Consider the following 19,995-nt stretch of genomic DNA (forward strand, 5'->3'; position numbering starts at 1 on the left):
TTGAGGGGTTTTGCGTAACCCCGACAGGTAGTATTACCAACATCTGGCATACACATAGATGTACTTTACTTGGCCATCTGTACTAGCTTGATATGGTCTGCGATTTAATTGTCATTTGTCAATCAAACCGGTAAAATGGTTTACAAGGTCCTGTTATTTTTATAAGCTCCCAAGAAATTGGAATATAATTATTAATTAGTTGGCATTAGTTGATATAGCTTTGTGCTACAGATGCACAGGGCTCATACAGAAGCTTACAAAAATAGACATGTCCATGGTAGAAACATAATGAACAACAGCCCCCATTAAAACGTACTATAAGGCATCAGTAAAGGCTAAAGCGTCACAAAAACTGTTTGCAACCCTTTATATTGCAAATATTTTTGGTTACTTCAAATGCAATACACATAAACTTGAATTATCGTTTTCATGTGTGCACGCACACGTGCGAAACATTCCGGTGAATGTATCTTATATGCAGACCAGCCACCTCAAAGAATGAAAAACAATTCTCACTTCATAAAGTGTAGAAATATGCATAAAATGCAGAAGAAATACGAAAATTAATAAATAAATAAAAATTGATAAAACAGTACAGCAAAAATCAGGAAATAGGACAAAAATTATTACCTCTGCAGTGCGCACTTCCTGAGCATAAGTTGGTGATACGGTTGTGACAATGTTAGAGTACACAATAGCACCCTGGAAAGAAAACTAAAGTAAACATCTGCAGTCTTACAACTTTTCAAATATATAGTATTAACCATGCACCTACTTTTGTAGGATTAATTCTGTCATGGGCTGAATTGTCCTGCATCCTGTCTGGTCTCTTTAGATGGTGGACATCAAGACCACAGGATGACAACTCTGATGCTGATGTTGTTCCCTGATACTCAAAATTGTGACAGGTGAAGCATATTCTAGCTGAATTAAGGCCTCTGGTCGAATATATCTCCCAGTAAAGTGGTGCCTGAAAACAAAAATTAATATAACAGACGATGTCAAAGGACATAAGATAAAAATTTCAACAGGATAATGGTGGTTAAAGCTTACAACAAAAGCTGTCTGCCAGTCATGACAGTGGATTATATCAGGTCTCTTCCCAGCTTGATAAAGCAATTCAAGGGCTGCACGACTGAAGAATGAGAAACGCTTAAAATCATCATGCTCGCCATATAATTGTCCTCTCCAAAATAACTTAGCTGGATGATGTGGTTCGATAAAATATACAGGAAGACCTGCATTGCCCAATTCTGTTGAGCATATGACTGCAATACTTAATCCAATTAGTGAATATTTAATAAGCTGAAGTTGTGTAAAGAAACCTTCAACAGTCCCAACCCAAATTTTATTTTTGAATAACTGCCCATCAAAGTAGGACTGTATGTCAACATCCAGAGCCTGCAAGAGCCACCAATACTTGTACTCAGCTCATCAAAAGCTAGCATGTTTTTTTACAGCCTGGAAATCTCCCTCCAAATATCATTGCATACCTTCAAATCAGTAATACGTTCATATTCCATGCAATCATATTTAGGAAGAACAATCTCCACTAGATGTCCCTTCCTCTGAAGAGCTTTGCTGAGACCAGATACAACATCCCCTAGGCCACCAACCTTGAGAAGGTCCAACAAAAATCAGGAATTAAATGCAGAGTACAAATATAAAGCTCAATAATGTAGGTACCTTAGACACACCAGCTGGCCTTGAAGCTCTTAAGGTGGTGCCTTCTCTTCAACATTGTTCAATTAGTTTGGAATCTAATAAAACTAACTAAAGATGGGCATCAACTTGACATTTAAGATTTACATCAACTCCTCAGACCATCCTCTTTTATCTTGATGTGAATGCACTGATGATTCCAAGAAACCAGGATTATTGGTAGTTTCTGGAGTTATAGTAAGGCTGCAAGAAGCATTTTTTTCTCGAGGTTATCTTAGTTAAATGTAGTACTAGTTTGTTACCCGTGCAATGCACGGGGTTGTGGGTTTGGGAAATGGAGAGAGATGAGTAGTTTATTAATGGAGGCAATTGATGAATTTTGACAGAATTGACGTAGAGATGATCATGCATAGCATGAAGAGGTTGAAAATACAGGCTCGGTAGTAAATAAAATAGATATTGTTTCCAAAACATAAAATTATAATAATATTACAATAGTTGCCATTGTCATTCTTGCACTTGATGACGATTGCTTTAGTATATAGCAATAGATAGATAATAGATAGATTGTCAGTTCAAATCTAAAAGCTAATGTTCACAGTAAGATTAGTGGAATACAAGAACACCAAGGTCCCGGGATTCCATATGTCAGTTGGAGATACAAAGTTTTTTAAGATCTCCAATGAAATATCAAGATATAAGAATTAGACATTGGAATGAAGCGACATTAAATGTGAATTGGAAACTTTGAGAAACTTAAATGCGTCAAAGGTAGGTTCAGTTAAAACTTATGGATATATATATTTAACGTTGGTCGGCTATACCTTTGCAACCGGAGCCATCTCAGCTGCTATATGAACAATATTCAAGCCTCGCCTGCATAGCGAAACAAACGAGCAAACAATAAAGAAATATATGCAGGTCTTATTCTTTGAATCATTTTGTTACTGACAATAGTTAGTTGAATAGGGGAAAAAACAATACCTTGTCGGTGACGACACTAATTTGAGGAACATTCCCACAGCTTCCTGGTCATGCATTCCCTTGCAAGCCAAGTAAGTATCACGAATTCGCCCGTCCCTCTTCCATGCCATTTCTCTCAGCAACTTAGCATCATCCGAGGAGATTTTCTTCTCAAGCAGCCAGCCATCAATTGAGAGTAACACACGACTCCAGAACTCCCAAGGCATGTCATCTGCAGGTTGTCCAAGATCTTCTCTCTTGTCTCTTTCTTCCAACTTGTTAAGCGTACTTTCAAATTCTTTAACTGATTCTCGATACAACTGGACATGAGACTGTATTTCTTGCTCTGACATTTTAAGGCGCTCCTCTAATAGTTTAATTTTTTGATGCAAGCGCTCATTATATTGTTCAGACTTATTAGAAGATACTTTTGATGCATTTACATGTTCCAAAGCAGCTTCTAATTCCTCCACTTTCCTCCGGAGCTCATGATTTTTTTCCAAAATCTTAACGGCCTGATTTGCTTGCTCGGTTGCATTATCAAGCAATTCCTGCAAATTTTCCACCTTCTCCCATAAGGTTCTACATTCAGTTTTCACTTTGGTAAGTTCTGAAACATCTTTCTGAGCAACTGAAAGTCTAAACTCCAGGTCCTCAATTGCATCTTCCAGTAAAGATTTTTCTTTCTCTAGTACCAGCAGGCGCTCCTCAGTCTGCTCAAGGAAACTAAGTTTAGACTTAAGAGTTTGTATATCTTTCATAAGTAACATATTTTCTTTCCTTAAGGAACTAAGGTCCTCGTCAAGTGGTGAAGCATCAATATCTGCTTGCAAAAATTTAGAATTCTGGATATTAAAGGCATTCTCATATTCACTAATATTTTGTATGTCAATTGAACTCCTTGAAGCCATTTCAGTCTTCAATTTCTCGAGCTGGTTTTCAAGAAATTCAACCTTTATCTTTTCCTGAGCTGCAACTCTAATTCGTGCATCAGTTTCTGCCAACTTCATCTCAAGGGCATTAATTTCTGCTTGCAAAGCCTCCTTTTCAGAAATAATCTTGTCAAGGTCCTCCAATGCACGAACACGAGCTTGATTAAGAAGCAAAATATCTAAAATAAACCAATCAGAAATGAATGGCCTTAATATACAATACACTGAGATTGAATAGCAGCAAGGCATAGTATTACATACTGTTTTCAGCATTCTTTATCATGTCTATCAGATCTTCAAGATGAACATTTTGAAACTTCTGTCGCCCGACTCTTCCATCATGTTGTTGCATTCCTCCATCATGTCCTCCAGCTTCATCAGTATTCTTGATCTGTAACAAATTATTCACATTAACTGTTACATATTACAGAAGCTCTTTAACAATATAAATAAGAGTAAGAATCCTGTAGCCATTGCCCAGCCCAGCCAAATGAATTAGAGAAGAGAGAAGGCAGCACCTCAGTTGACATATATTGATACTTAAAAGCCATAGAAGAGCCATCAAGGGTTTGTATAGTCAACCTATTGACAACTTCTGAAGGTGATGAAGTCAACTGACAGCTCTGTTAATGAGTTTTGTGGCCATAAATGTATTACAACGTCAACGCCTTGTATAGCACCTCAATTGGACATGTATTTGACAAAAGGCCAAAATTGTTGATGCAATGACAAATATGCGAAATAATTTTATTATTACACAAACTAACATGTCAAGGGTGCCATTTAACATCTCACTTGACATGTATTCAATGTTTAAAAGTCACGGGAGATTCGATGTGACAACTAAGATGTCAAGTGACTTCATTACTAAAAACTTCCCTTCTGCAAGGTGTACATTATATTCTAAAATGATATGTAGATGTTTGTTCAAAACGTAGAGTTAAAACTTCTCCAATTTACAGGCAGCATAATATGTCTTTAAGTCAAAAGGATATGCTAAATATCTTATAAATTCGAAGCATTGTAGATAAGAGGGCATTAAAAGTTATAGAAGAGGTAAAGCTATAACTTATCAGCAAAAGCAGATAGATTAGATATAGCTACGGGGAAGCAGAAAAATACCGGAATAATGTTTTCCCCTGCAGAAGTTAGTGTGTCGTCTGTCTTGGTAATGGAACTGGTATCAGCAACAGAACTCGATAAAGTGTCCACAGAAGCATCTATGATACTATCCCTGGTAACTTTTTGAATTTCTTCCCTTTCATCAACATGGGACTGAAAATTCATTTTCAGTGGCAAGCGTTTAGGAGAAACGTTTTTAGTTCGCTGTCTCTTTTGTTGGGAACTGCATGTATTTAACCATATATAAGCTTCATTATTTTTTTTCCCACAGATTAGCAGCATTATAATATGATTTTAAAGATTGATAAATCAAAACACATTCATTGACAAATGAATTCTTTGATAAATTTCTCCAAGCACAAAAAGAGTAGATATATTCCTTTTTTATTCAAGTAAACCATGTAATTGAAAAAACAGATGTATGTGACTGTTGATTGATAGTGACTCTTGATTGATAGTGAAATGAAAAGCAAGTGCAATACTAGTCTCTGATCCCATTACTTGACTTGTTATTTATAAGAAACTATTTGTCTAGATCCCTTCTCAAGCTCACTTCGGCTCAATTTAGAATCTAAGTTACTTCCAGTCTTTTAGGGAACATATGTTGAAATAAATGAATCTTAGAGAGCTTTTATGGAAAGATATAATTTAATGATTGGATTACTTAGATGAAAATTAAAATGTGTTTAATAAGTAGTATGTGAGTTTTAATCCTACATTGGCTAATTGAATGCATTTTAGTTGGTTCAAATTAACACACGTGTTATATATGGTATAACAAAGGTGTTAGTATGGTATATAAGCGAGCGTGCGGGCTCGTGCGCGGGTCCGGCGCGTGCTCCTTTTGCACGTGTTGTCTTTAAACGAGCTTAAACATTTTACATGTGCTCACTTAAAACCAGCTGAACTTTTCGTACGTTACAAACGTTATAAGGATTGAATAGGTTTTATTGCAGACGTTACAAACATTGCAATAACTGGAATTCAAATCTTTGTCTCCCATGAATCTTATAAAAGGGATTCTTCTAATCATTTGAAAAATACAAAAAAATAAAATCTCCTGTCTTCTTCTTTTATAATTCTATAAGTTGTTAAGTACTGGAGGTTCTGACGAACTGAAGAAGTAGTCATGGTGTTCACAAGAAGAGAGCGCTTCTTTGGAGTGTAGTTGTCTCATCCTTGGAAGTACTGTGTAGACCCAACGCTACTGTAGGTGGGGCATAAAAGGCCAGTCCTCTGTTAAGAGGACGATTCGACAGTTCTGTAAAGTATTTCAAACTTGAAGCGTATCTAATATGATGTTTCTAACTTTCTGCTCTTTTCCTTCTTTCTTGTATGGTTTGTTTTGTACTATTTGGATCTGTTTTTATGCTTGCTTTTCCCAACAATCTTGAAGAAACTATTTTTAATTGAAGTTATGTTATCTGTTTCTGGAGTTGGTTCATATGCCTCTAAAATGGACATGTTTGGAATGCCTAAAAAGTTCGTTGGTCAGCTCTTCAAACATTAGCAATAACGTATGAAGATCTAGCTGACGACTAAGGGGCTGTTGGCAGAGAATGCCCAAAACTAGATGAAAAAGATCTTAATAGTGCAGATAAAATTGCACAGTGGACAGAGAAGGATAATATAGCCAGAGGATGCATTTTGTTAGCTATGTCCAACGTGCTCTTCGATGTCTATTGTTCTTCTTCGGCCACTGCAAAGGCATTATGGGATGAATTGGACAAAAAATATAATACTGAAGACATCGGTCTTGAAAAATATTTTGTGTCCAAGTTCTTAAAGTTCCAAATGGTCGATGGTAAATCTGTAACAGAACAAGCACATGAACTTTTGTTCATTCTTCATGCTCTTCGAGAAGCTGAAATGGAACTTCCTGAAAATTTTCAAGTTATGGCAATCATCGAGAATTTTCCTAATTCTTGGGAGACTTTTGAAATGTCTCTCAAGCATCGTAAGGAAAAAATAAATCTTGATGACTTGATGATTGTCATAGCTATTGAGAAAGAGCATAAGAATCAGAAACATGTTGTGCCTGTTGAGCACCAACCTAAAATAAATGTTATTAACTTTTGGGGAAAATCTTAAAAACAAACCTAATGGCAAACCTGATGACAAAATCAAAGCCAAATCTAAGATCCAAAAGAAACAAAAAGCAAACAAACCATGTTGGAATTGTGGACATGTTGAACATTGGGCTAAAGCTTGTCCTGCAAAGAAAGCTAAAGTCAATCCAAGGTTCACTAGTGTACCTCAGGCTAACATGGTTATGACTAAGCCTACTGGGTCCATAGAATGGTATGTTTCTATTAACCTTGAATTACTAAATATTTATGAACCAAATGAATGGTTGGTAGACACTGGTGCAAACATATACATTTGTGTTGACAAATTGTTGTTTGTGTCTTACCAGCCTGTAAATGAAAATACTATGAAGATGGAGAACCAAACTGCATCTAAAATGTTAGGATATAGACGAGTGGACTTAAAGTTTCCTTCAGGGCAAGTTCTATCATTACACAGGGTGCATCATGTTCCTGCTATTCGACGCAACACTTTCAGTTGTATTTGTTTAGTTAGGGAAGGTTATGAGTTTTTTTTAAATGTAATAAAGTAGTTATGTCACATGCTGGATCTTTTACCTTTAAAAGTTATGATTCTGATGGAATGTATAAGATTAGAGCGGAATCTGTTCTTAGTTCTGAAATAAATAAAATTTATGTTTCTAATTATCCTGTTAGTAATAATATTGAATCATCTGATACTTGGCACAAATGTCATGGTCATATTAATTTTAATTCTGTAAAAAGAATGATGAATCTTAAAATGATTCCAAAACACTCTTTAGATCATACTAAGAAATAAAATGATTCCAAAACACTCTTTAGATCATACAAAGAAATGCCAAGTCTGTGCAACAACTAAACAAACAAGGGAACATTTTCAATCGGTTGATAGAAACTCTGAGTTACTTGATTTAGTTCATACTGACATTTGTGAATTTAATGGTGTTTTGACCAAAGATATGAATAAAAATTTTATCACCTTTATAGATGACTATAACAAATATTATTATGTCTACTTGCTTAAAACTAAAGACGAGGCTCAAAAATTTTTATCATTTTTAAGAACGAAGCTAAAACTCAAACTGGCAAGAAACTTAAAAGGTTAATATCTGATAGAGGTGGAGAAAATACATCAAATGAGTTTACTCTTCTATGTCAATCTTTTAGCATAATGCATGAGAAAACTGCTCCTTATTCTCCTCAGTCTAACGATGTAGCTAAACAAAAAAATAGAACCTTAAAAGATATGATTAATAGTCTACTTGAAAGTTCAGGACTTCCTAAATATATGGGGGGAGAGGCTTTGAATACGGCTTGCCATATTCTGAATAGAGTCCTTCAGAAACATAAAGAAAATAGTCCATTTGAACTTTAAAGAGGTCGGAAGACAAGCTTGAAATACCGTAAAGTGTGGGGATGTCTAGCAAAAGTGTTAATCCCAGAACACAAGAGGAAGAAGCTAGGTCCTAAGACAGTAGACTCTATCTTTTTGGGTTATGTAGAAAACACCTATGCTTTGAAAAATCTAAAATCCCAAGTATAGATGTTAATACAATTGTTGAACTTCGTGAAGCAAAATTTTTTGGAGATGTTTTCTCTATGAAAACTAGAATGCCTCAAAATATTTCTAATAAAAATACAGTATTTGTCTCAACTTCCATTCTTGATCATGTGAAAATGATGACAAATGTGGGGGCAGATAGTTCTACATCTGAATCTGAAAGATCAGATGATTTAGATGAACCTAGAGGAGTAAGAGAGCTAGGATCGTCAAAGATTTTGAAAGTGACTTTGTCACTTACAATATCGAGGAGGATCCTATTTCCTACAGATCCGCTATGACCTCGAAAAAGGCTAAATAGTAGAAGGAAGCTGTCAAAAATGAAATGGATTCTATTGTCTCTAATGGGACATAGGAATTAGTTGATATTCCTCCTGGGTGCAAGACAATTGGGTGTAAATGGATTTTTACAAGAAAAATAAAACCAGATGGAACCATAGAAAATTTTAAGGCCAGACTTGTTCCCAAGGGATTCAAACAAGTTGAAGGAATTGATTTTTTTGACACATACTCTCTAATTGCCCAAATGACTACAATCAGAATGCTTATAGCATTGGCTTCTATATATGATTTTCCAATCCACCAGATAGATGTAAAAAACTGATTTTCTTCATGGTTTTCTTGAAGAAGAGATTTATATTAATCAGCCTGAGGGATTTGTAGCACTTGGAAATGAAAGAAAAGTATGTAAACTTGTGAAGTCTCTTTACAGACTTAAACAAGCCCCTAAACAATGGCATAAAAGGTTTGATACAGCTATCACTGATTTTGGTTTCAAAATGATTGAGTCTGATAAGTGTATTTATAGCAAAGTAAGAGGTGCTTCTTGTATTCTTCTGTGCATTTATGTTGATGATATTCTATTGTTTGGATCTAACATTTGGATAATCAATGAGACTAAGTCATTCTTGAATAGTAAGTTTGAAATGAAGAACATGGGAGTTACTGACGTGATTCTTGGCCTAAAATTGATAAGATCAGTTGAGGGTATAGTTATTTCTCAATCTTACTATGTTGAGAAGGTTATTAAAAATTTTGGATATAAGAATTGCAAACCCGTCAAAACTCCATATAATCCATCAGTAACTCTCTACAAGAATGTAAGTGGAGTCTCTGTATCCCAATTGAGATATTCTCAGATCATTGGAAGCTTGACGTATCTTACAAATTGTTCGAGACCGGATATATTTTACTCGGTTTCTAAATTAAGTAGATACACTAGTTGTCCAAATAGGACTCATTAGGAGGTCTTGGACAGAATAATTCGGTATCTGAAGGGAACTGTTTCCCTTACACTGCATTACGGTAGATTCCCTCCCGTTATGGAGGGATACAGTGATGCTAGCTGGATTATTATGGGTTCATGTAGCAATGATTGTACAGGGTATGTAATTACCTTGGGTGGAGGTGTTGTCGCCTGGAGATCTATCAAACAGACCATTTTATCTCAGTCTACGTTTGAGGTAGAAATTTGCACTTTGGACACTACTGGTTTAGAAGCTGAATGGCTTAAGGGACTTATGTCCGAATTGCCCATGATCAGCAAGCATATTCCTGCAATCTCTGTACATTGTGACAATATGACCACAATTGCAAGAATTAAAAGTTCAAAGTATAACCGTAAAACTCGAGATCATATCCAAGTACGGATAAAGACTGTGAAGAAGTTTGTTGATGAAGGGGTAATTGCTATGGACTTTGTCAGGTCCAAGGATAACATAGAAGATCCTTTTACAAAAGGACTAGAGTTGTTACTAGTTCTTAAATCCAGGTTGATGATAGGACTGAAACACTTACCTAACACATCGACAGTAACAACCTAACCTATCTGAGTGGAGATCCCACAAAGTAGGTTCAATGTGGTAATAACAAATTGTTGAGTGAGTTAAACACCTAATCATAGATTGATATTTTGTATCTGAATCTATCATCATGTATACCTAGAAGGTGTTAATAACTGCTAGTATAGTAAGAGTATTTTGACTCTGAATGTGATCAAGTCTTTAAGACGATATGCAAGCAGTGCATTCCTAGAGATGCCCAACTATATGAACATAATTGTGTGACCGCAATTAGAGGAAGAAGGTTATTCCTCGAATTTGTTCATGAAAAGAATAAGGACGCACGACCATAATGCGTCAAACCTAAAGATTGCTTCTATAGCATATATTGTGTTGTCACCAATGAATATCACCATATTAAAGGTTCAAGTTCAAGACTTAGTTTCACTTCGTGCATGTGGTAATAAAATTGGATAACTACAGGGAATGTTCAAATCGGAAGATATCTTCTCCGAAAGCATGATATGTATAATCTTAATTACTGTCAGCTATGAAATTGTGGGGGATTGTTGAAATAAATGAATCTTAAAGAGATTTTATGGAAATATATTATTTAATGGTTGGCTTCCATAGATAAAAATTAAAATATGTTTAATAAGTAGTATGTGAGTTTTAGTTCCGCATTGGCTAATTGAATGCATTTTAGTTGGTTCAAATTAACACACGTTACATATGGTATAACAGAGGTGTTAGTATTACACACTTGTGTTAGTATATAAGCGTGCGTGCGAGCAAGCTGGACCGTGAGAGCGGGACCATGCATACAGGCTCGTGTGTGCGGGTTGTGCTCATTTAAAACCAGTTGAACGTTTCGTACGTTACAAACGTTACAAGAATTGAATATGTTTTATTGCAGACATTACAAACATTGCAATAACTGAAATTCAAATCTTTGTTTCCCATGAACCTTATAAAATGGCTTCTTCTGATCATTTGAAAAATACAGAAAAACAAAATCTCTTTTCTTCTTCTTTTATAATTCTATAAGTTGTTAAGTACTGAAGGTTCTGGTGAACTGAAGAAGTAGTTGTGGTGTTCACAAGAAGAGAGCGCTTCTTTGGACTGCAGTCGTCTCATCCTTGGAAGTACTGTGCAGACCCAACACTACCGTAGGTGGAACATAAAAGGCCAGTCCTCTGTTAAGAGGACGATTCGGCACTTCTATAAAGTATTTCAAACTTGAAGTGTATCTAATATGATGTTTCTAACTTTCTGCTCTTTTCCTTCTTCCTGATGGTTTGTTTTGTACTATTTTGGATCTGTTTTTATGCTTGTCTTTCTCAACAACATATATCACAAGTTGTTTGTTTTTCCCAACAACATATATCACAAGTTGTTTTGTCTAGAATGTAAAAGAAGCTATATTCTTAACTGATCCGGTCCACAGTGTCAAAGGATTGAAGTTCTTTACATACAAGAACTAACAAGTGCCTTTAAAGGTGCAAATGAACATAATTCTCTCCAATCAAGACAGCATCAAGAAAACATCAGAGCTAAGAGATGTAACATCTAATTCTGCCCGAACAATACAGTAACTACGAGTCTACAACAATATCCACCAATATCACCTGAATCATTCATTACTAACAATTATGTATCAGATAGCATGAAAGTTAACATTTGAGTGAATTGATAATCACTAATAGGTGAAGAATCTGGCATCAATAAGCTAAATCAAACTATGCACCAAGAAAGAGTGAGTAGATGTAACATCTGACCAAACAGTAGCTAAATATCATTTTCAGCATAAAAGAATGTGAATGCGTTGAGACCAGTGGGGGCCACATCCCACATGAAGTGATTGTGAAGCTTTTTCATGTGATTGTAAATCGCGTGAAAAGAAAAGCTGAATGAAGAGATAGGATTCACGGCCCACAACCCAATTCTTCATTGGCAGCTATATATAGTTGTTTAATTGCAGACTTAGGGTTGGGTGCAAGGCAGCGTTCCTTTTGTTTGGGCGGCGTGCAAAGAAAAGGAGCGCAAGAGCAGAGGGCGGAAGTTGGGCGTAGGTGCAAAAATAGAGAGGGTATAAAAGTTGGCGTGCAGCTATTGCAGAGGGAGAAAAACGCAGCAGTGAGCCGCCGAGTTTGAGAAGGATTTTGTGCATCTATTTGAGAGAGAATTTGTGAGAGGTCTGAGAGATTGTGTGAGGGTTTAGATTGAGTGATTGTAAACCCTAGTTGTATTCTCTCCCCTCTAATTGTAGATCCCCCTACTTGCCCCGTGGACGTAAGTAATTTGTCGAACCACGTAAAACTTGTGTGATTTGTTGTTTGTGGCCATTGTAATAGTTTATTAGGTCCCTCGACAAGTCAGTCCTAGAACTGATGAGAGGAAGAGCCGATATCTCACTTTGTTAAGATATTCGCTTTAGATTCTTGTTTTCTTAGTGAGACGAGAATTCTTATTGGATCTTTCTCTCTTATTGTGCATTAGAAACTCTGCCGAAATTTTCGCTGCGCACAAGTGGTATCAGAGCTCGGGCTACGCTTGGGCTATTTGGAGGAGTAGATCGATTTGAAAGCTCGTCTAGGGCTTTGTTTGGTGATAAAGGTGGGGTCTTTTGGTAAAGACTCTATCTTTTCAATCTTGAATCTATTCTTCGTTCGTTGGTACGTTGAGAAAGATGTCAGGGAAAGAAGGTGCTTCAGGTGTCGAGGGTGGTGCTTCTGGCGCGAAGACCATTTAGAGTTTGAATATCCACTCTATGAAGATAGATGTGGAGAAGTTTAATGGCACAAACTTTGAATTATAAAGATGCGAGGTTTTGGACGCGCTGAACGCGCAGAATTTGAAGGATACCTTGAAGTTAGATGGCAAGCCAGATGATATTAAAGAGAAGATTTGGAAGAAGATGAATCGAACGGCGTGTGGTGTGATTAGCTCTTGTTTGACTCAAGATCTAAAATATGATGTGATGAATGAGACTTCTGCGAAAAAGATTTGGGAGATTAGATCTAAAATATGATGTGATGAATGAGACTTCTGCGAAAAAGATTTGGGAGATTCTCGAAAGCAAGTATCTGACAAAGAGTTGATGTGATGAATGAGACTTCTGCGAAAAAGATTTGGGAGATTCTCGAAAGCAAGTATCTGACAAAGAGTGTTGAAAACCGCTTACATTTGAAGAGGAGACTTTATCGTTTCCAGTTGAAGAAGGAAACCTCAATTAGTGATCACATGAACACCTACACAAAGCTTCTTACGGATTTGACGAATGTGGATGTTATAATTGAAGATGAGGACAAGACGTTGCTATTGTTGAGTTCCTAGCCCGACGATGAATATAAGACATTCGTTCTTACTCTGATTAATGGGAAGGCATCTCTTTCGTATAGTGAGCTGACTGCTGTACTTGTGAATTATCAGCTTCGAAAGAAGGATAAAGAGGCTTCAGTTGAGCCGGTAGCAGAGGCGTTGGTCGCAAGAGGGAAGAATCCGAACTGGAAGAATTAGAAATCAAAGTCTAGAGTAGGGCATCCTACAATTGAAAAAGATCAGTGTGCTTGGTGCAAGGAGACTGGTCATTGAGAAAAAGATTACCCAAAGCTCGACGAATGGATAAAGAATAAACAGAAAGGAAAAAGGGAAACAACCATCATCAGAAGCAAACATCGTTATGTCGGATGGTAATATTTCTGATATTTCTATTTATTCGTTTTCTATCAGTCCTACAGATTGCTATTCGGAGGAATCCGAGTGAATGTTGGATAGTGATGCGACCTATCATATGTGCCCTAGAAGGGAATGGTTCTCCAGTTTTGAGAAGCTGGATAATGGTGTAGTGAACATGGCTGATAACCGTGCATGCCATATCCTTGGGATAGGAAGAATTAGCATCAAGATGTTTGACGGGACTGTTAGGGAGTTATATGATGTGAGATATGTTTCTTCTTTGAGGAAGAATTTGATCTCGATTGGAGCTTTGGTTGGAGAGGGTCTGAATGTTCGAATTGAGGACATGATTCTCAAGATTATGAAAGACTCTAAGATTATGATGAAGGACGTCAGGAGGAAAACCTGTATTACTTGACTGAAAGTATAGTAACAGGTGGAGAAGTGGCGACTTCTATTGATTCAACTAGACTGCGATATTTGGGGCTTGGTCATTCCAGTATTGATTCCTTACATAGATTGAAAGAGGGTGCGAAGACCTGCAGTTTGAAATCCAGTGAACATGTTGATGTGAGCAAGAAGACCGAGGTGAAATTTGACATCTCTATTCACCGTGCTAAGGGTCATTCTGGAGGTGTTCACGTGGATGTTCGGGGGCCTTCCAAAGAAGCATCATTGGGAGGAAATAGATATTTAGTTTTCTTTGTTGGTGACTGTTCTAGACGTATTTGGGTTACAATCAAATCCTCATTGGAGAAAGTCCTAGTATCCAACAGATTGAAGTGTGAGATTGACAAAAAGATGAAGGTACTTCATTCAGGTTTTGGTGGGAGGTACAAGATAGACTTGTTTCTGTTTTGGAGCCGAGCTCACGGTATTTCGAGACACTTCGTTGGAAAGAAAATCTTGGGACAACTAGATAAGATGGCAAATTTAGAGAACTGTATCTTGCTGGAGGAGGATCAGTGTTTGTTGTCAAGCAATGGTCTGTAGATGAGTTTCTGGACTGAGGTTTTGACATATTTGGGTCATCCTATTAAAGAGTTATCAACTGCTGTGATAGGAGGTAAAACACAATTGGGTGTTTGGTCTGATAGTGTCACTTCGGTTGAGGCTTCGATGAGGGAGCTAATTGACTCTCAGCAGGTGGAGAGTTTTGGACAGACCTTAGACGTATCGCAGCAGGCGAGAGTGATGCTACTCCATATTGGATGGAGATTACTCCACATACTCCAGATCATACTGCATCATTTGGGATTCCAGCTGAGGTGACACAGTTAAGGGATTAATTATTTTTAGATGCAGATGATGAGTTGGTTTTTGATTCGAGTGTAGCTGGCAGACATAGTTTGGATATGGCCATTGGTTCACCTCAGGTGGAGGTGTTTGATTCGTTACACTTTGAGGCCATTGGAGGTGTTATCAGCTGCAGAGTTGATGATATTGGAGAAGGATTGCGAACTCTTCTATTGGAATGAGGTCGTTCACGGCCATTTGAATGAACTACGTGAGGCTTGATTCCTTAGGCAAGAGGATACGTAGGCAGTCTTTATGATGCAGCCGGTTTGGATTAGTTGATTTTAATAGGGGTGAGATCGATTTGATGAATTGATACCGACATTTAGAGAGTGTTTGCATTCTCATTTGGGTTCTCGACTTGTTGTGAATTGAGTCTGTTGTCGTGAATTATTTCACTTCGTCCTGGACACAACAAGTGGGATATTTGTTTTGGTTGGTGTCGGCTCAGTTTTGGGAAAACTTCGCCGAGGTGGAGAATTGTGAATGCGTTGAGACCAGTGAGGGCCACATCCCACGTGAAGTGATTGTGGAGCTTTTTCACGTGATTGTAAATCGCGTGAAAAGAAAAGCTGAGTGAAGAGATAGGATTCACGGCCCACAACCCGATTCTTCATTGGCAGTTATATATAGCTGTTTAATTGCAGACTTATGGTTGGGTGCAAGGCAGCGTTCCTTTTGTTTGGGCGGCGTGCAAAGAAAAGGAGAGAGCAGAGGGCGGAAGTTGGGCGCAGGTGCAAAAACAGAGAGGGTATAAAAGTCGGCGTGCAGCTATTGTAGAGGGAGAAAAACGCAGCAGTAAGCCGCCGAGTTTGAGAAGGATTTTGTGCATCTATTTGAGAGAGAATTTGTGAGAGGTCTGAGAGATTGTGTGAGGGTTTAGATTGAGTGATTGTAAACCCTAGTTATATTCTCTCCTCTCTAATTGTAGATCCCCCTACTTGCCTCGTGGACGTAGATAATTTGCCGAACCACGTAAAACTTGTGTGATTTGTTGTTTGTAGCCATTGTAATAGTTTATTAGGTCCCTCGACAAGTCAGTCCTAGAACTGATGAGAGGAAGAGCCGATATCTCACTTTGTTGAGATATTCGCTTCAGATTCTTGTTTCTTTGGTGAGACGGGAATTCTTATTAGATCTTTCTCTCTTATTGTGCACCAGAAACTCTGCCGAAATTTCCGCTGCGCACAACAAAGAAAACATCAGAGGTAATAGATGTAACACCTAATTCTCCCCAATCAATATGATGAACTATGAAAAGATCCAGCAATAAAAACCTAAATCATTCAATACTCTTTAACAATTCTCGGTAACACTTAATTCAAGTATCACAGTTACGCATCAGAGAGCAGGAGACTTAACACTTTGACCAAATCAAGACAGTAGCCAAATATCATGTTCTGCATCAAGAAAACATCAGAACTAGTTGATGGAACAACTAATTCTCCTCAATCACTACCGTAACCTAAATCATTCAATACTCACAATTACGCATCAAACAGCGGGATACCTAACAAACGATTGAATTGATAATCGCTAATCAGTGAAGAATCTGACATCAATAAACTAAATCGAATAATGCATCACAAAAATGACAGAACAAAAGCGTCAGAGAGCAAAAGGCCTAACGACTTATATGATCAATAAAGGCTAATCAGTGAAGAATCTGACATCAGTACGCTAAATCAAACAATGCATCGAGAAAATAACAGAACAAAAGCATCAGAGAGCAAGAGACCTAACAATTAGAACGAAATCGAGCTAATCTGACATCTACAAGCTAAATCAAGAAGTTTATCAAGAAAGTGACTAGAACAAAAGCATCAAAGAGCAGAATACCTAGCACTCAGCTCCAATCCACGATCGCAAACGGGAAACTAAACAGAGCAAAGAAATCAATAAAAGAGAGAAGAAGCGGACCGGAGTTTCCGAGGGCGCATCTTGCAAGAAACGGCGACGGACGGCGAGCGTCTCCGGTGCATCGGCAGGCTAGCGGTGAGGTTGCAGGAGCTCGGGAAATGGCTGACGGCGGCGAGGACAAGCCGAGAAAGAGTCCATCGCCATTGAAAGAGAGCTCGGAGGCTAACGCCGACCCCCCCCCCCCCCCTCTTTCTCTCTCTTCTCTTGATTGAGAGAAGCAGCAGTCCTCGTGCTGCTCCCAGTGACGCAGAAAAAATGGGAGGGAGGGTGGAAGAGAGAAAAAAATGTGGAAAAAATATCTTTTTGGGTCCTTTAATGACCCACTCTTGGCTTTTGTGGGTTTTTTTATCTGGATCCAGTGATCTCAAGGAGTGCTTGATGGAAGATTTGCTGAATTCAACGGCCCACAGACTGACACGTGTAATGTAATTTCATACTTGGAAAATATAAGAAAGTGATAATAGTGTATGAAATGTGTGAAGAGGATGGAATAATAAGTACAATTCTTCCACCATTTGAAAGTAAAGCTTCTTTTCAAGTAGAACCTAGAGATTGAGATGCACATAAGCATGACAACTAATGCGCTTCTAAAAATTTGGACTAATTACATTAAGGTGCCTTTAAGTATAGTGTAATCACACGAGTAATATCGAAATCTATGTATCTGCATAGCTAAATTTGAGATTATTAATTATAATCACACGATTGACCTAAATTTTGATTGGTGGATTAACGTTACGTTTTTTACCGATGTGAAATTCTTTTTGAATATTTATAAGAATTAGAGCAAGAGTTATGAGCAAGATCAGAATCATGATCATGTAAAAAATGCTGCCTATTAATATTGGGATTAGAGCTAAGATAATGAAAATGTAGCGAGTAACCATTGCTCCTAACTCCTACTCTAATCCTAATCCTAATACAAACCCTAACACTAACCGTGACTCCAAATTGGGGGGGGGGGGGGGAATAGACTGTATAACTACAAGCAATACTTTTAGAATTATTCATGAATATACATAAATGCTACGGTCATCCGTGTAATTACATCTACATATTTTCATTTACTTCTACGAAAGAAGCTAAGGATTAGACGATATTTGTGTTTTGAGCGAGAGAAATAGAACAGAACATATTTTCTAGTTGTTCTGAGCTTATATCTAAAAGATTAAACATGGAACATCAAACTTGAGACCCTAATGTTAAGGAGTTGTTTCAGCAAATCATATTGTTTCTTAAAAATCCGACTATGTAAGATCACGAGTTAAAGAGTCTATAAGAAATAGAAAATGTTGCTCTCATTTTCGCGCACACCCAGATTCCATCTGTGGCTAATGGTGATTGCTAAGATTGTGAAGATTGCAGCAAAATTTGTTTGTATAATTGTATATAATATAGTTAGTTTTCCTTTTTTACTGTCAAGGTACTAATTTTGAGTGGTTTTTAGAGAGTTTGTAATTGAAGCTTGCCTTGGCATTGAATAAAGCTCACCTTCAAATATTCCCAACCACACAAAAAATCCCCCACCTCACCAAAAAAAGATAAAAAACAAAAAGAGAACTTGAGACCCATAACGAACATCAAACAATAATTTCGCGGTGGGCCTGTAAGCGAACGAGCCTAATATGCACCGAAGTTGCCCTTAAAAAATTTATGAGCGGCAACAAGAAATAAAAATACCTAAAAAGTAAAAAAACCCATCATAAATTTAGATACGGATGTGAAAAGGAGCCCGATCCGACCCGAAGTGGCTCATAGAGATCGGGTCCACGCTGGGCTCCGATAGCATATAGTCCGAATCGAAACAGGTCTTTCCATTCGCTCCAAATTCCTCGGACTCTATATAAACGCCACCACCCTGGGTTTTATTTTGCTCTCCATACAAAACTTGCCTCCGGCCTCTCTCAAAACCCTAACCCTAGAGAGAGAGAGAGGGGGGATGAAGATCGCCGCCGCCTACCTCCTTGCCGTCCTCGGTGGAAACGCCACTCCCTCCGCCGCCGACATCAAGGCCATTCTCAACTCAGGTCCAGATCTGTCTTCTCCTCTCATCTCATATCTATAAATCCTAACCCTAGTTTCTTGTTTTCTCTTTGATTTTTTGCAGTCGGAGCGGAGGCTGAGAATGAGATGATCGATCTGCTGCTTAGCGAAGCCAAAGGGAAGGACATCACCGAACTGATCGCGGCGGGGCGGGAGAAGCTCGCATCGGTCCCCTCCGCGCGGCGGTGCTGTTGCTGCGCGCGGCATCGGCGGCGGCGCTCCTGCAAGAGGCGCCCGCTGGAGGCTAAGAAGGTGGAGAAGGAAGAGATCGTGGAGGAAGAGGACGAGGTAAGATTTATCTATCAATTTGGTCCATTTTTATTATAATTTATTGTTTTTGTGTATTTTGTCGATTAATTTGTTTTTTTATTTTTTTAATTTTTTTTCAATTGTAGGACATGTGCTTTAGTTTGTTCGATTGAGGTTATGGCGATTTGTTGCAGACTCACGGTATCACCAAGGATTTTAGTTGCTAGATGTTGATGGTTAGGTTTAGATTTTGGCAGCGTAGTTTTAGCATAAAAAGGAAAATTAGTCTTTTGAATTTTGAGTTTAACTGTTGGGCTTGTTTTTCATGATATCAAATAGAAATTAAATACGATGAAGATATTGGTTTGTATTTTGGATATGAGAACTAAAATTAGTTTATGGTTTAATGCTTTTGTCATCACCTTATAACATAATTTTATTTGGATGCAGTTGAATCCTAATTAACCATGAATTATTTACATATAATAATCACCGCAATATTTTGTGAGTTTGAGTAAAGCATCAACTGAGCGAATCCGCTATGCAATGGCAATAATAATTGAATAATTATCGAAAGTTTGAAACAGTGTTTTTTCCGTGCAATTGGATTCAAAATATCGATTTAGACAAATCAAATATAGCTGATCCTTTATCGTCTATGTTCATTTGATCTAGATTCTACGCTTATTTTGAGATACTTAGCTTCAAAATAATTTGAT

General features: G+C 37.6%; 1 protein-coding gene and 1 pseudogene across 5 annotated transcripts in view; one reads left to right on the top strand and one right to left on the bottom strand.

The window, feature by feature from the left end:
- Positions 1-17,160, bottom strand: part of LOC109825838 (probable starch synthase 4, chloroplastic/amyloplastic) — a 39,410-nt gene extending 22,250 nt beyond the window's left edge. For 2 of the 5 annotated variants that reach the window (XR_002243173.1, XM_020393018.1), the window contains exons 1-10: positions 16,985-17,160; positions 4,680-4,902; positions 3,819-3,948; positions 2,647-3,736; positions 2,487-2,538; positions 1,494-1,616; positions 1,326-1,401; positions 1,054-1,238; positions 776-970; positions 631-702 (exon numbers count right to left, since the gene is read on the bottom strand). Coding sequence is in view for 4 of the 5 variants with exons in the window: in XM_020393018.1 (XP_020248607.1) it covers positions 631-702; positions 776-970; positions 1,054-1,238; positions 1,326-1,401; positions 1,494-1,616; positions 2,487-2,538; positions 2,647-3,736; positions 3,819-3,948; positions 4,680-4,902; positions 16,985-17,046 (2,208 nt within the window). In the remaining variant the exon portion in view is untranslated. The remainder of the gene's footprint in view (positions 1-630; positions 703-775; positions 971-1,053; positions 1,239-1,325; positions 1,402-1,493; positions 1,617-2,486; positions 2,539-2,646; positions 3,737-3,818; positions 3,949-4,679; positions 4,903-16,984) is intronic. The other 3 variants (XM_020392915.1, XM_020392845.1, XM_020392778.1) reach the window with 3 other exon arrangements.
- On the top strand, positions 18,836-19,683 carry LOC109844652 (annotated as a pseudogene).

This window comes from Asparagus officinalis, chromosome 1, assembly GCF_001876935.1.
Source record: "Asparagus officinalis chromosome 1, Aspof.V1, whole genome shotgun sequence".
In the NCBI taxonomy this organism is placed as follows: domain Eukaryota; kingdom Viridiplantae; phylum Streptophyta; class Magnoliopsida; order Asparagales; family Asparagaceae; genus Asparagus; species Asparagus officinalis.